At 42.8% G+C, this 17,638-nt stretch overlaps 1 protein-coding gene across 10 annotated transcripts in view; it reads left to right on the top strand.

Annotated features, from left to right (window-relative positions):
- The window catches only part of NBEA (neurobeachin), a 678,106-nt gene extending 668,735 nt beyond the window's left edge, over positions 1–9,371 (top strand). For all 10 annotated transcript variants that reach the window (XM_078434421.2, XM_078434419.2, XM_078434413.2 and 7 more), the window contains 4 exons: positions 2,345–2,446; positions 4,355–4,551; positions 5,332–5,483; positions 7,521–9,371. In XM_078434421.2, the coding sequence (XP_078290547.1) occupies positions 2,345–2,446; positions 4,355–4,551; positions 5,332–5,483; positions 7,521–7,611 (542 nt within the window). In that variant the 3' untranslated portion in view covers positions 7,612–9,371. The remainder of the gene's footprint in view (positions 1–2,344; positions 2,447–4,354; positions 4,552–5,331; positions 5,484–7,520) is intronic.
- The last annotated feature ends 8,267 nt before the right edge of the window (positions 9,372–17,638 follow it).

Raw genomic sequence — 17,638 nt, 5'->3', positions numbered from 1 at the left:
ATTGATTTCTTTGAATTATTTATTTCTAAAAACAAAGGAAGATCAGGACACTTTGTGGGAGCTACCAACTTGAAAAGAATTTGTGACCCTGGAAAAAAAAATTAATTAATCTACAGAAGTGTTCATCAAACTTGACTGTTACACTGATCCCTTTTAAAGAGAACAAAATTGTTATTAACGCCAAAAAACAAAAACAAAATGAAACGAAAATAACCTCTGGCTTTGAGAAATGTGTTCTAGGACCCCACAAACGAGTCTGAGAAACATTGACTTAATCAGTTCATCTTAAGTTTTAAGACATATGTAAATTTTAAATTGCCACAGCATAGATGTTAGACAGCAAAAAAGAGATTTCATCTTTATAACTGATGAAAAAATATTTTTAGAGTATCAGTGTGCCTGGGTGACTCAGTCGGTTAAGCATCTGACTCTAGATTTTGGCTCAGGTCATGATCTCACATTCCCTGGGTTCAAGCCTCGTGTTGGGCTCCACACTGACAGTGCAGAGCCTGCTCAGGATTCTCTCTCTCCCTCTCTCTCTCAGAATAAATAAATAAATGTTAAATAAATAAACGTGTGTGTGTGTGTGTGTGTGTGTGTATCATCAAATTATAAACCTGAAATTTAAAATTTTTCATAGAACTTTATACTCCCAAGAAAATATCCACAAACCTCAGGGTACAGGGACCCTAGTTTGAGAAATACCAAGAATTCTGGAAGAGTTGCAGTTACACGACCGAGTTCCAACATGCCTTTTCAAGGAGAAAAAGTAATGGTCAATAATACTGATAGCGTAAGATGAAATATACATAAAGAGTATAAAAAAATAATAATAATATAATAAACTCTTTGCTAAGATGATACTGTAGAATAAACTAAACAACACAGCCAGATAAACCAATGTCAGACAATAGGAGTCAGCTAGAACTGTTTAAAAATTAAGACAGAAAGAAATGGGCAACGTAACGCATTAATAAGTGTGATGTTAATGAAAAATGGAAATACCGGGGTGTTACAAGGCATTGATAAATATTTGTTGAATCTGATTCAGTGGTTCAAGTCCAAATTGTATTGTTACTAAGTATTTCGCATCCTGCTTTCTGATCGCCCCACCTTCAGCAGAATTTCACTTCGGTGAATCTTTTAGGCCTTCACATATGCCCAAGGCGACCAGCACTGGCTTTCTTTTCCCATCCACCAAACAGAACCACTCAGAGCCCTACCCATTCACCTTCCACAGTGCCTCTGTGACTTTCTGTTGTTTCCTTTTCCTTCACATGTCTGCACCCAAGCCTGTAGAGACCCCTCATTTCTGTCCCAAACTGGCTTCTCCAATCGGTTTGCCCCCATACGACAATGTTGGGCATAATGCCCTCTCAACTTTGCTGACCCTTCTCACACAGTCTTTGGGCAGGTTACTCACCAGATAGTCTGATATTCTCTTCCCAAGGAGATCTTTTGATCCCTTTTGTACTCTGCGAACACAATCTGTTCTTCTCCACGCTTGGCATTGTCGAGTGCCTCCACTGGAAAGCCTGGGAAAGGCCAGGGTTGTTTGATGAGTTGTCAAGAGTTTCAGGGTATGCCTTATGCCTCCTCTTTATACTCCCAGCTCCTAGTCTCCTTAGAGAATGCCTTTCACTTAAAAGTCATCCATTTAATGTTTGTGAAAGCACTTAGCAGTGAAAATGCTTATGGCACGTAATGCAGTTGGACTTTTAGCTAGGTTTGACTTTATTAAGTCAAGTGGAAACTTAAGATGATCATCTCTTTTTTTTTTCTTTACTACTTACCTCTCACCTCAGAATCAAAGCATGTCATCCTGTTTTGTTGGAGATTTTAGGGAAAATTTTTAAATGGGTAAAGGCATGGGTTTCAAAATTAGACAGCTTCAACTCTTGCTAGCTGTATGAACTTGTGCAGATTGAATAACCTTGCAGAGCCTTAGGTTTCTAGCCATAAAATAAGTATAATAAGTGTACCTACCTCCTATGAATATTGCCATCACCAAATGAGATAATGCATATAAATACCTTGGCAGCCTTGGTGTGTTTCCTAACAATAGGAAGAAAAGAATAGCTGTCACCACTGTCATAATGTTGTAAGCCCATCACATTTGTTAACTTATTTAGGCATCTGAACAACCCATGTAGTAGTTTTACAGAAGTAGTAGGTTACAGATGAGGAAACAGTAGAGAGGTTAAGCAACCAGCTCATGGTTACACAGCTAGTAAATGCCCATAATAGATGTTCATGGTTATTATTGTAAATGTTTGACGTAGTGTTGTAGCCCTTCGTTTCTGCCATTGGTCTGTAGTAACCCACTGCTGCTGTTTCCTTGCAGGTGACTATCCTGCCCCAAGAGCTGTCCTCACAGGCCATGACCATGAAGTTGTCTGTGTTTCTGTCTGTGCAGAACTTGGACTTGTTATCAGTGGTGCTAAAGGTCAGAAGGCATTTCTTTTGTTTTAAGTCTTTAAAAACTACTATTTTCTCAAGTTAACCATGATTTATGATTTATTTCCTTTAGGAAATAGACATTGCCCTGTATAGACTCCCTAGGTTCATTGCAACCTTTTTGTTTTATTATTACTTACTAGTACTAATATCAAATATATATGAAATTTTATGTAGTATTTTGTGGTCACCAGCACTCTAGCCAGAACCCTGGTAAATTCAACTGCAACACATCCCTATGATGCAGCCATTAAAAATAACCTATAAAAGATGGGGGAAGATATTCATGATGCCGTGGGGGCCCTGAGGGAAGTCAGGTTGCTTATCAGACATGGCCCTGGACCCCCCTCCCTCCAGAAGCCCCTTCCTTCATCAGGCCCGGGACTGTGTTGAGGTCGATGGGAAAGGAAACATGATTACTTGGAGTTTTTGACTTTTGGTGAAAGAAGCGTTGTTTCAAGAAAAGTTAGGAAACCTGGATTCTAATTCTGGATCAGACACCAATTCACTGTGAGAGGCTCTGGGGCAGGAAGGAGCCTAACGCTCAGGAAAAACTTCAAGAAAACCAGAGGGGCCGAGTAGATGCTGTCTCAGCGGAGTTAGAGAGAAGGCTGGCAGGCCGGGGACCAGTGGCACAAGAACTTACGATGTTCCTCTTATTTTGAGTGTAGTGGGAACTCACTGGAGATTTTTAAGCAAGGTTGATCGTATTTGGTTTTCAGGAGCTTATCCTGGCTGCTTTGTGGAGAATAGATGTAATGTCTGAAGGTAGCGACAGTGTTTTTCACTTTTGTATGTAAGAGTAAATAACCCTATGGACACATAGGATATTTTCAATAAATGTCTTTTTAACTAAAAAATAAGTAACGATAAGTGTAATATTATCCTATCCTGTAAAGTGAAAGGAAAAAAAAAGGAAAAGGAAAATACAGACACATGGTAGGTATAGAAGAAAACATTAATTTTGTATAGGTGATGGGTGATATTAGAGATGATTGCTGTTTTCTTTTTCTTTCTAATTTTCTGTCTTTTCTATCATGCACATCTATTTAGTAAAAATTTAGGTATAGCTTTACAATGCCACTTGTTTAATAAAATTCCCACCTACTGGAGTCAGTTGAAAAATATAATTCATTAGCTGTCTTTATGAGTTTTTTTTTTTTTTGATTGGGAGACAGGTAATACCAAGCTATATTAACCAGTTATTTTTATGAACTTGACTAGTGAAATTTTTATCTTATCAACACAATTTCTACCAGGAGGAAGGAAAAAAAAATTGGAGCAAAATAAGTCAGCCCCCTACTATTTTTATTCTCTCACTTCACTATTCACATTTAAAGACAAAAAGTGTTTTTACACTCTGAATCACTTGTTTTACAGTCTGAATCACTTGATTAATTATCTTAACTTTGCCTTTTACATTTAATGTATGAATTGTAGAAAAGGTGAAACTCATTACGATAGGAATGTATTTATGTGGTATAATGTTAAAGTTTTGATGAAACTAAAGAAAATTAGCAGTTGTGTGGATAATTCTAAACTTTGAAGAAACATTTCTAAAATCGCATTAAGAGAAAACTTTGGGACATACAGTGTTTTAATCTCACATTATCTATGGACTGTATCCTTTTTTAAGAATATTATCTCATGTAGAAGAAGACCAAGTATTTCCCTAGATGAAAAGTTGAGAAGGTCAGCTCAGAAGACACAGCTCCCTGTGTTTGTTCTGTTTAAATATAACATCAGTGCCTGGCTCCCGCCAGCGTACCTCTTTTCTTTTCTGCCTCCTTCCACAAATCTGAGTGTATGTACCCAGGTAGGGTCAGTGTGTTTGTAAGAACCCATAGGTGACTAGTCATTATGAGTGACTCTGGCCGTTGATATCCTCCTTCTGCAGAGGGTCCTTGCCTTGTCCACACCATCACTGGAGATTTGTTGCGAGCCCTTGAAGGACCAGAGAATTGCTTGTTCCCGCGCTTGATTTCCGTCTCTAGTGAAGGCCACTGTATCATATACTATGAACGAGGACGATTCAGCAATTTCAGCATTAATGGGAAACTTTTGGCTCAGATGGAGATCAATGATTCAACACGGGTAGGTCTGCATGTTCGGTGCTAAACAGGGACTGAAGCCATCAGATTGAAGATCGACTATCTCACATTAAGTGATCCATAATACAGTTTCTCTGGTATCCAGATAAAGAAATGTGTGGTGGTTTTAAAAGCAGGTAAATTCATGTAGATTGATGCTTTGAACAAACCCAAAGTTCATTTAGTCCCAAGTAGGTAACTCTGTGAATTTGATTTTAGAGATGACAGCTTTTGTTTGATGAGGGTCAGACCCTTAAGGAGATTTTTCTTCAGCTCTTTTGTAAGCAGTGCTACACCCCCTGACATTAAAAGTGAGTTTATTGTCAAAGAATCTTATCTTCAGAACCCTAGACCAAAAGTACATGTACCAGATTGCCCTTCGCTCATAAGTGAATTGTAATTGTTGGTTTATCATTATTAAAAGCTGTTTTGAAATGATGCCTCTGCCATTTGTTCTGAAAGTCTTGACATTGTTGATATTCAGACTTAACAGAACATCATGTTACTTAATTCTCAAGTTCTTCCCGGATTAGATTGATAATATTCTCTTTGGGACGTCTGTTATTTTGTAACCTTAATTGGTTTTAATAAGATCCTTTGTTTATGTAAGAACTCTGATGAATTCCACATTGGAAATTTTGTAGACTGCACTTGAGAAAACTTGGACAAATGGCTAAAAGTAGAAAATAATTATGAGGGAACTGAATTGAGTGCTTTTCAGTAATGACCATTGACCATCTGGGAAAATCTGAGAGAAATGGCTGCTTTTCTGCCTTTTCTGAAGGCCATTCTCCTGAGTAGCGATGGCCAGAACCTGGTGACCGGAGGGGACAATGGTGTGGTGGAGGTCTGGCAGGCCTGTGACTTCAAGCAGCTGTACATTTACCCTGGATGTGATGCTGGCATTAGAGCAATGGACTTATCCCATGACCAGAGGTGAGCCACATGAAGGGGAAATGTAATCACTTGACAACTGTCCTTGAAAGTCCTGTACCTTCTACCAAGGGTGAAATGTGCTGTGAATAAGTCTCCAGCATCCAGATGGAAGAAAGGCTAGCACAGAAAAGGGTGAATTGAGGAGGGTAGTAAATGCTCTAGGAAAGGATTCCTGTAAGATGAAAACAGAGGAAGAGAATAAGGCAGGGGGAAGAAAGGAAGGAATGGGTCAGAGGGAGAACAGGCACACCAGACACTGCCCAAAACAGGACTGTTCCCACTAACGTCCCTGCTCGAAGATCCTCACTTAGTCTCAGGGTCCACAGGCTTCCCTTCTGGAAAGCAGAGACACGTGTGTTTCAGCAGAGGTGCGTTTCAGCTCGAGTCATACTTGTAGCTAGCAGTTCCCAGCAGAATGCTCAGTGTAGACCAGAGCTGGCCTGTTTTAAAAAGATACAAAACAGGGCACCTGTCAGTTAGGCATCCGACTCTTCATTTCGGCTCATGAATTCACACTGAGCACAGAGTCTGCTCGGGAATCTCTCTCCCCCTCTCTCTGCCCTCCCCTGTTCATGAACTTGGGTGCTCTCTCTCTCAAAATAAATAAACATTTAAAAAAGAATAACAGGGGCACCTGGGTGGCTCAATCAGTTAAGTATCTGACTCCGGCTCAGGTCATGATCTCACAGCTCATGAGTTGGAGCCCTGCATCGGGCTCTGTGCTGACAGCTCAGAGCCTGGAACCTGCTTCGGGTTCTGTGTCTCCCTCTCTCTCTGCCCCTCCCCCGCTCGCACTCTGTCTCTGTCTCTCTCAAGAATAAATAAACATTAAAAAAAAAAAAAAGAATTGGTATGGGAATTAATTAATTTGATTTTCCATGGTTCCTCAGTTGGCAACAGGATTTTACTGTTTCCTAAAATTCACTTTGGGGTTTATTTTAAAGTGAAAAGAATATTTAGAATATCGTACATTTAAAAATTTTTAAACTCGATAATCTTAATGTGGTATGTAATTTCTCTCTTATTTTTGCTGTATATTTAACAGAAATAAGAAAAGCTTACTAGCCAAAACTTTCAACCATCTGTGTATTCTTTATAAAATATTGTTTTCAAAATGTTATAAATATTAAAGCATATATAACAAGTTTAACAAAGCATCACACAATCTAGTAAAATGGTACTGACGTCATCAGGAAAAACAACGCAATTTGATTCAGTTTGGGGGAGGGATATTTGATGTGCAGAAAGCAAAATTAAGCAGGCGATCATTAGAGTATTCCAAAATACTGTCGTCCATACTCATGAGTAAATGGGAATGCTTTATTGTGTACTTATGTGTACATACATGAGTGTTTCTAAAGTTTTTGAAATAAGGTACTTGAAATTGTGTTAAGTAGTTTAAGTGTTCTCCCCGGCGTCCTTAGTCGCTCATGTATTCGTGTAGCAAACATCTGCTACTACCGTCATCGACTGAGCACTACCAGATAATCATAATTGTATATGAGGGAAGCGGGGACAACCCAACAGAAGAGGGAAGGGATCAACTTTTCCTGAGGGTGAGGGGGCAGGAAAGGCTTTATTCAGGGGGCACCGGGAGAGGGGGTAGATGGGAGCACTGCAAGGTCACAGTAGTGCCAGGGGGCTCCAAAGAGGAGCGAAGAAAGATACTAACAAAGTTTCTATTTCTATTTTAATTTCATCCCTAATTTCAATTCTGTTTGCCTTTTATAATGTCCCTGGAAAGTGAGAACAGCAACACGTGCATGTAAGCCATGTACACACATTGAAGATGCACACCCAGAGCGTTTATCTGATGAACTGTCCGATCAAAAGCTAAGCAGTTCAGGTCTGGCAGTTCAGGTGTGAGCAGGAGAGATTCAGCTTCTCTCAGGAGAACCAAGAATAGGTTGTAACCCTCTCTCAGTGAACACAAAACCAAGACTTGGTGAACTTAGAGACCATGATACCATCTACTGTAAAGCAGCAACCACATCAGTGATTTCATATCGCTCTTAACCACCATCTCTGCTTTTCCAGGACTCTGATCACTGGCATGGCTTCTGGTAGCATCGTAGCTTTTAATATAGATTTTAACCGGTGGCATTATGAGCATCAGAACAGATACTGAAGACAAGTGAAGAACCAAAAGCCAAGTTAAAGCTGAGAGCACAAGTGCTGCATGGAAAGGCAATATCTCTGGTGGGAAAAAACTCGTCTACATCGACCTCCGTTTGTACATTCCATCACACCCAGCAATAGCTGTACATTGTAGTCAGCAGCCATTTTACTTTGTGTGTTTTTTCACGACTGAACACCAGCTGCTACCAAGCAAGCTTATATCATGTAAATTATATGAATTAGGAGATGTTTTGGTAATTATTTCATATATTGTTGTTTATTGAGAAAAGGTAGTAGGACGCTTCACAAGAGACTTTTGACAATTCTGAGGAACCTTGTGTCCAGTTGTTACAAAGTTTAAGCTTTGAACCTAACCTGCATCCCATTTCCAGCCTCTTTTCAAGCTGAGAAAAAAAAAAAAAAAAAAACACGTTTGATACTTTGTACATCAGATGCATCTTATTTAAAGGGATACTTTTGTAAAAGTAAAACCTTGTATAAAGAACAAAACGTTTCTTAATTTTATTGTGGAGTTACAACTTGCATGTTCTTTAATCCTGATGTCTCGATGGAACAGGTGCATTCAGACTATGAAACAGAAAGATCCGTCCAAGGACACAGCTTGTACGAAAGGGTTGAATTTGGGCTCAAACAGTAATTTTTGACATTTTCACCAAAATATGGTTTGCACTTTTTAATCTAAATTCATCCCTTCTAAGTGAAATTTGCTCATAAAGCATTTGGATACTAAGCCATTATTTGCCATTTTTGCTACTTTAGACACAGAAAATTCAGCCCTACCCTTCATAATTTGAAGACACAGCAGAAAGGGGGCTTAGGGATGAGGTCTCGGTTTTTCTTGTATAAATAGAAGTCACGCCCATTAGTTCCATAGTAATGACTTCCCAACTCCTGGACATCTCTTCCAGACTCATCCTGCTGGCTTAGTGTGTGTACATTAGGGGAGGAGAATCTGATGCTAACTATTTTTGGATTTTTTTTTCTCTTTGGTTCTCGAATAGCTTAGTTTCTTTAATAACAAGCCAGACTTTATTATAACAATAACTGAGGCTATTCTTTTAGGTTCTTGTGAAATTCTCACCTAAAGCCACATTCTTAGCCTAAGGCACTTCATCTTTTATGATATAAGATGATGGGTGTCAAATGATTTTCCATACATTGTACTGATCAAGTTATACACCCAGGGGTATATACACTTTATTCATGTTTCTTCTTTGTATATTTGGTGACTGTATCGTCATAGATGTACATATTGTGTCGGTAGGGCTATGAGGCATGTTACAGGAATGTGATTTTCTCAGAATTTACACTCACTTGCAGTCATTTATTTAAAAAGATAAAACAAGATAATGGGTTCTTTGTATTGGCACTTTGCACCAGAAACATATCATTATTTATTGATGTGATTACTTATTTGTCATCCACCTTGTATTAGTAAGTTTTAGCACTGAATTCCTTCTTCATTGTTGTTTGTATTTATGAGATTCTGAAATTCTGGGGAATCAGCGTAATGATTAAGTTATTCATCACCAGGCTGTAAGCAATATCTTGAGTTTGTAGCTTAGAATTGGGAGGATACTGAACATCTGGGAGACAAGTTCATTTCATCTTGAGATCATGGTGAAATATTTTGGATATATAAATTCCTTAAGCTATTGTAACCATGTTTTATTGCAAAGATGTAAAATATGCCAGATGTGTGTGAGTTGGAAATCAAAAAAAAGAAAAATAAAATATGCAAAGAATTCACCGATTGTTTCACATTTCATTGGACACTTCACCAACACGCATTCATTATGTTGTCATACAAGTTTAAGAAATCAACATCACCTCATATAAAGGCCCGTGGCATCTAAAAACATGAAATAGGGTCCTAATGAGGTTCCGTAATTTGCTGATACACGAGCTGCTCTGCTTGACCATCTGGCAGGGATTTGGGGCAACGGTGACCAGAGGGAAACGGCCCTGTTGTTTTCTCCCACATAATCCACTTTTTGGGTTAGTCTGTGTTTTATTTAAAAGGAACTAAACGCAGGTGATGGTGAAGAATATAACTGCTCATCACATGAATGTTATCGAATAAGGCTGTTTTTGTTTGAACCGTGTGTTCTAGAATTTATCATGTCATGCCTGCATGCCACAGGCAGGGGACGAGCAACCTGGAGGAGGGGTGCAGCGGGCAGGTGGCAGGGGTAATGCTCCGGGGACCCGGTCACTCCACGCCGTTTCGGCACAGACAACAGGCCCAGGGCGTGACGGGACTGCACGTAAGCCTCCGTCTACATGCTCGAGACCAAAAAGACAACCAACAGCCACCCGAGAGAGACTTGCTCCTGTCACTCTCCACTCTGTCCCCAAGCCAGACATCTGTCAGCCACCGTAAGCCCAGCCGGCTCGCTCAACCAGCCTCCTGGCAGCCCATCAGTCGTTCAGTCAGGCTGGCTACCCGCGCTCTTTAAACCAACTCCCCACTTCCAGAACCATCTATCCGAACTGTCACCAGAACCTCCCGGCCTGTATCCGGGTCTCCAGCCAGACCCTCCCGCCACACTTGGCCTTGCTCCTAGAGGGTCTGGTGCACCACCACCCAGTCATCCCGCGGCCGAGCACCTTGCAGTGGTTTTCTTTAAACTCTGATGGGCGAATACTCGCCTGGGGAACTTGTGCTCTTAAAAAAGAGAGCTTACTCTAGGCCCCATCCCTGCCAAGTGATTCCGGCACAGGTCATCTGGGGCACATTTTCAACAACACCGATGTGAGGGCTGAAATCCAAACCCAGCAGAGCATGAGAGTCCTTCAGGAGGGAAACATTCTCATTATCCCTCCCTCAGGGGAACCCACCTATTTACAAGCCCCTGAGAACTTCCCTGTGCCTTGGTCCCTAGTGTCCTCCCTGCCCAGAGAGCACCCCTCTGCCTGCACTATCTGCTTGAACTCCTTGTTGCAGATTGACCTAAACCAATCTGGTCCCGTGCCATCTTTCTGGCATGTGAAGGTAGTATCCAAACCCCACGTGCACAATATATTATCAGGAAAACAACTTTCAGGACCAATATCTTCCACGCGTAGAGATACCTTTTCAGCAAGCACATTTTAGCAGGCAGGCAAGTAGAAGACCCATCAGAATTATTCTGTGAGCTTGGTGAATTCCAGTGCCTTTCTAGATGATCTGACAACCATTTGACATAGAAAGTATACTGAAAGCAGACACCGGCATTCTGTATAGGAGCAGGATCCTATCAGCCTTGTGATGGCTTCAGAATCTGCCAATCCATTTAGGTATCAGCCTCAGGCACCCGCATGAGTATAAAGACCTCAGTGGATTCTTACACCCTGGTTATGGAGAGGCAGGAAAGGTCTCTAAAATACTGCAGCCAGTGCATAACTGGATTCACATGTATTCAATACCACCACTGTCATCAATGAGAGACCCTTTGTAATATCCCTTATGCTAATTCAGAAGGCAATAATATCCCCCACTGAAAAGTCATTCTTAACATTCACTATCCTAACTTAATAAAAAAAAGCTTCTGGTTCCTTTTGGAATAAGGAAGCTGGAGCCCTGGGCCCTGACTTACATTGAGTCTGGAATGTAAATCTCTGATCTGGACTGTAAAGCTCTGATCAGAGTAACTGACCGCCCCTCAGAATGCAGTACGAATAAGCACATACTATCCCGATGTCTCTAGTGCATATTTTGAAGTAACTTACAGCATCATAACACTTGTACTTATTGTTACAGGTCCAGCCCAAGTGCTCCCTCCTCTCTGAGGCCCTCCCCACCTGCTGAGTTAGCTTGCTCACACCTGGTATGTCCCTGTCCCAGTGCTGAGTAGTAATATTGTCCGAGCTTACTTGCCTCCGCCACCCCCCCCCCCCCACCCCCAGGACTGCGAGCTCCTTAGTCAATGGCATCCTTTTATCTTAGATCCTTAGGAGAGTATTGGATTCAGATAAATTGCCAACAAATGTAGACTGGCTGAATGTATGGATAACAAATACCAGATCCCTGGGTCAAGTGACACAGTTGCCCGTGATGCTCGAAAGCCTGCCAACCTACCTCTCTCCACTGCCTCAGGCTGTCCTCTCCTGCCCTGCTCTGTGGTCTTTCCAGAGAGCACCATGCTCCAGTTACCACCACAGTCATGGGCTTTTTCTAGTACAGTTGAAGGGATCATTGGTTATAGCAATTACCATAGCTACAAAGGAAAGAAAGAAAGAAAGAAAGAAAGAGCAAGAAAGAAAGGAAAGAAGAAAGAAAGAAAGAAAGAAAGAAAGAAAGAAAGAAAGAAAGAAAAGAAAGAAAATACATTTTTGAATTACTGCTTTTTATCATATTCATCCAGTTGGGAAAAAAGGGGGAGCTAGCTGGCAGATGATTTGGGCTAAGAACTTCTCCTGGTATTCTGGTCAATTCAAGCACGGAAGGCATGAGCCAGTAACTGGGCTCCTCACTCTGGAAGTAAACTGTGAGTTCCTTCATCAACTCACATTTTAACTGTGAGTTCAAATGGGCATAGTAACATCTACATTACATGTTGTTTTTGACAATCAGCTTTCTTAATGTATGTCAAGCACCTAGTGGAAAACCTGGCTCTCAGTAGAGTTCAGACAGTCGTTGCCTTCTACAGTCTAGTGAACATGCTCCATTTCATCTGCTTGGCATCCTCTATTTGTCTTCTATGAATTTGGGGGAAAGGGGTAGTTTTCCTCCCTTTCTTGTACTGTAATTTACTGGAACCCAAACCTTGGGACCTGTTAGACTCATGCCTGTCCAACTATATCACCTCCATTCTGGTGACCTCAGTGACTGAGCAGTGGTAGGTCTTCCAAAGCCTTCCTTGAAATGTTGATATTCTGAAGTGATGGGGAGAACAATTCTCCTCTGGTGTCACTAATCTGTCAATAAGAAACCAGAGACTCCTAACAACCATGTTCCCCATTACATAGACAAAGCCCGTTTACAACAGCTGAGGATAAAGCCATGGGAAATAAAAGATCATGTACACTTGTCTGTCAGCCACAAGCCCATGAGGACCTAAATTGACCTCATTCTTACAGGTGACCCAATTCTGGACCCCTGATTTACTCAATGACCAATGACCTGCCTGACTTAATTGATCAAAGCTTTGTTTTTGGTGCTTGAGATAAAATGAAAGCGTCCTTGACTAACACAGTTCCCTGCCCCCAACTCCCTACCTCTGCTGAAAAAAATGTGGCACAATATACTTTTGGTAAAACTAAGCATATTCCCAGCTTACGTAGGACCCGGCGATCTCATGTTTAGGTAAAGATCCAAATGAAATGCCTGCGTTTCTCCATCAAGTAGACATGGGGAAAAATAAGTAAACATAGACGCTGACTAGAACAATCCAGACACAAGAGTACATGCTCGAGTTGACATAAGGTGCCGCTGTTCACTGACACGTGCTGTTAAAAAAAAAACGGGACGGTGATTTTCTCTGACTTTCAGTCAGAGATTGTAACAGGTAAGGGCCACGTAGGGGATCCCGGAGGGCCAGAGTTGTACCTTAGGGCCTTGGGTTCTCTCTCATGAGCTGGGTACACTACCCAGTGACATTCGTTGAGCTGTTCAGTAGTTATTTGTGTCCTTTTCTGTGTGTATGCTATACTTCAGTGAAAACAGTACTTTAAAATTGTTAAATGTGCCATGTCTCACACGGACTCTTGTGACCACTGAATTTGTGAGACCTAAGCTTGTCCCATAGGCAGAGCCAAGGTCCACCACCAGCAGTAGCCTCTTTCTCCTATGGTCTGTAGAACTTATGGTCTTGGCTGCCCTGTCTCGATGAGCACTCTTTTCTTCTAATGACAGCCTTGGTTCCAATGCCTTCTCCTCCAGGAAGCCCGCTATCCTCACAGGGGAAGGCACCTTTGGTGCCCATCTCTCTGGGCACAAGACTGCGCAGCTCTCCTTTGGCACCCATCTTCCTGTATTCCCACTGCTCGTTGACACATATCTTCCCTCACTACAAGGCAGCTCAACTGTCGGGATTTTCCCTTTTGGTGTCCCAGGCACTTAGCACAAAACTGTATCATCACTGTCATTTGTGTCCGTCTTTCCCACTGCACTGTGAACCTACATGCTAAGCCGTTGAACATGTTGATTGAATGAATGAATAAGCCAATGAATAAGTGAACGTATGAGTCATGCGGGAAAAAAAAAATAATAAAGTTGGGATTTGAGGACTTGGTCTGAGTCCAAGTTCCTCTGCTTACCAGCTCTGTGAACTTGGGCAGGTGATTGAATCTGTCTGAGGCCGGGCCTTTCAGGTGTACAATAGACAGAGCCCTTGTACAAGATGCATGCTTTGCAAATCATGAGGCGCTACAGAACTGTGAGGTATTACTACCAGACGAGGAAGCCACCCAGCCACCCAGGCATGTGCTCTTATGACAAGGGCAAAACTCAAAGTGTGGGGCGTGGGGGCACTGTGGATCTTTTTTGATGGAATCTGAGCCCTCCACAGAAGAGGCTGAGGCAACAGCTTCCCGCCACCACGTGTAGACATAAATGCGGATTTCAACTCTGCTTAGCACCTAGTAAGAAAAGAAAGATTTTGTTTGGTTTAATTCTGGTTGTTGGTTTGTTTTTATAATGCCCCTTCCCAGTCAGTACACAAAAACAAGAAGCCACTCAACGCCACTGGGAGATCCAACTTCTTAGCAGGGCCTTCTCTGAGGGATGATTCTCTTGGATAATGACATGTTTTCCTTGCTTGCTTCTAGAGCCAAAACCCTGGTAGGGAAAGCTGCGGTTAGAAGCTTGGACGCCTCTGTACAGACTTTTCTCTCCTCTGGAGGAAAGAGATACCCAAGGGAACTGCTCTGAAGACAGAGGGGCTTTGGCTCCTGCAGACCCAGGGACCCCGGGCTGGACAGGTCGGAGCAGCTCTTCTCAGACAGAAAGTAGCCTCAGGAAGGGTCAAGTTCTCCATGCCTGGGGAGGGCTGTGGGTGACAGACCATGGTCCCAAGATACCCCCTCAGCCCTTCTCCTTTGCCTTAGCAGGAAGCTAATGGCCAGAGAGGTCACCACACATGCAGAAAAACTGGCAGTGTTCCCACTCTGCTCCTCTGCCCTCCATCCAACACCCAAGATAGCCAGAGATGGATCAGGCTGGAGAGAAGCTGGGCATCCTCACTGGGGGTAGAGAGGTGGCAAGTTCAGGATGAGGGAGGCCCTCAGGATGCTTGCCTTGCTTGAGGGCAAGCAAACATGGTCAGTGCCCCCTCAGAGGACAAAAAAGGTAATGGGCCTCGAACCACCTCATGAAATCAACCAGCGTTCCCCAAGCCCGATCCGAAGGCCCAGGAGGAAGATGCCATTGGACTACAGTGAAATCGGACAAATAAAAACTAGCAACTGGGTACTCTTATCCTGAGACTATGCCTTTGTGTGTGCTAAACACTTCCGTTCTAATGAAATTAAGGAAATGGCAAACAATTACTTTTCATGTCTTTCTTGATCAAGTAAAGTCAGTGCTCAGAATATTTTCGAAAAGCCATTTCCTGAAATCCCAAAATACCTGATTTAGAGCTGACATTTGCCCTCAGGAACAGAGCAGACCCAGAAATCCAGGAAGAGGCATTTCCAAGGCACAGTGGGTGTGAGGTGCCATCCACTACCCAGGATAAGACCAAAGCAAACTAAGCTAAAGTAAATCAAAGCAAATTAACTCTCTCTGTGTGTCTAGGAGGTTGAACAGCACTTAGATACAAATTACAAATTTATGTCTATTGGAGGCAGCAGAAAGCCTCTGGCTCAACCTGGCCCACAGAGAACATAGGTTCCATCAAAAATCCCTTGCTGCTCCTGTGAGGGTCTTCCTGTCTGCACATCCCCCTAGTCCAGTCCTGAGAGGTGGAGAATGGGCTTCTAGAGCCAGAAGGGCCGAGCACCCTGCATCCTGGCTCCATGGGCAATTTCTGCTCTCACTTCCCTCCCAGGATCACCCACAGGAGAGGGCGCCCTCAAAAGCCTTGGAAAAGGAGTCTTTTCTCCATCAGCCAGGCTTCTTACAAGCAAAGAAAACCAGCTCCATCCAGTTAATTGAAGCAGAAAAGTGATTTATACAAGGATTGGAAAGCCTCCTCCGTCTCAAGCTGTGTGGCAAGCCAGATGCCCTGAGCACCCTTCCCAAATGGAACAAGTAGAAAGTCGGGTCAAATACAGAAGCTCTATTTTAAATTTGTTGTGGAGCTGGCACAAAAGGAAGACGTCCCAGAGGCTAAGCACAAAGCGAAAGTGGGAAACCCCGGTTGCCTACAGTGAAGGAGCTATTTTGGGGAGGACAGGAATTTGTGAGGCAGCGCCCTCAGCCCAGTGGGTGGCCCGGCGGGTTCCGGAGCCCCAGCGAGGGTTAGTTCTCACCGAGGACCTGGTCATGGTGTGGTTTTCTATGTGCGTTGGTTTATTTTTGCTTCGTGCTGTTTTGTGTTGTGTGAGGAGACCAGAGGCTTCCTCATAGAGCTGGAATAGTTAAAAGAACAAGGCCCTAGGGTGGAGGATGGTAACAGGCCCAAAATGCAGGCCCACGCCACAGGGATTTACAAATAGACAATAAGAACCCGAAGAAAAGCAGCTTTACGAACCAGGAGGGGTGTGGATGCTGTGACATCAGATTTGTTTGGAGCTTTCTGGCAGGGCCAGCCAAAAACGGAAAGGGAGAAGCATAATCAGAAATACACTGAGTTGTTATTAACAGCCGTATGGAGTACCTACTGGGTGCCTCAGACTGTTATGTGATCTCAAAACATTATTTCTTACCTTCCCAACAGTAGCCACGTAAGGAAACATCATTCCTAATTTCACATAACAGACCTAAGGCCCAGAGAGAGATAGGTACGCACAGAGGTTTCCTCACGGTAAACTCTGAAATTAATTCATCTTACTTTTTTCTAATGTTTTTAATGTTTATTTATTTTTGAGAGAGAGGGGGACACAGAATTCAAAGTAGGCTCCAGGCTCTGGGCTGTCAGCACAGAGCCGGACATGGGGCTCGAACTCACAAACAGCGAGATCATGACTTGAGCCGAAGTCAGACGCTTAACCGACTGAACCACCCAGGCACCCCTGAAATTAATTCGTTTTTAAATGAGAGACACTGAGAAATCAAAGGAGCACTGCTTTTTCAGCATAGACAGTTTTTATTTGACTTTTTCCTTAATAGTATTGGGTAAAACCCAAGGATATAGTGTGAAAGCAGCTCAATGAGTGTAACCCTTGGAAGCACTAAATTAGCAAGACCCAGGTTTGCAGCCTTCCAGAAATCTCATCTCTGTCATCACACTGTATGGTCCTCGTGGGCAGAGGACCTCCCAGACCAGGGCCTGAAGAGGTGCTCCCCCAAGTCGGCGGGGGGGTGGGGGGTTGGGGGAAAATCTGGATGTTCTGAAAATCATGAATGTAAGAAATGGGGACCATGATCTTTCATGAAGGTCCAGAAGCTTGGCTGGTATCTTCGCTGGGCTTGAAGTCTGCCTGGTTCATTAACTTATTTATTCGTGTGACAGATAGTTTTAAGACTCTACCATTTGCCAAGGTTTGTCCAAGGCCCTGGGTTTCAAGCGTAAGCAAAACCCTCAGGGGTAACAGTTCAGTGGGGAGACCAAGGAGCCACTTATCACGTCAATATCAAGTGTAACTGCTGTGAGAGGTGATGGCAAAACAGGAAAATGACAACACAGCTCTCTTCTTCTGTGGCGGTATATCATGGACTCCCCAAAGAGCTCTGGTAATGCTATTCTATTTTTAAATAAGCTATATTCGAACTATTGCACCTATAGTTCAATAGCTATGTTCCATATTAGCCTCCATCTCTGTTCTTGCCAAGAGAGGTCTAGGGCCCAAGCCTGAGGTCCTTTGCAACCACTTTCTTCATGTAGGATGATCAAGGAAGAAGGTCCAGGCTAAAATCAATTTTCCTAGGCAGGAGAGATCAGGTCCTAGGGGACTGGCTTCAGCTGAAAAGGAAAACAGCGGTGGGGGGATGA

This window comes from Panthera onca, chromosome A1, assembly GCF_046562875.1.
Source record: "Panthera onca isolate mPanOnc1 chromosome A1, mPanOnc1 haplotype 2, whole genome shotgun sequence".
NCBI lineage: Eukaryota > Metazoa > Chordata > Mammalia > Carnivora > Felidae > Panthera > Panthera onca.
The sequence above is the reverse complement of the archived record's forward strand: the minus strand, read 5'-3'. Positions and strand labels throughout refer to the sequence as shown.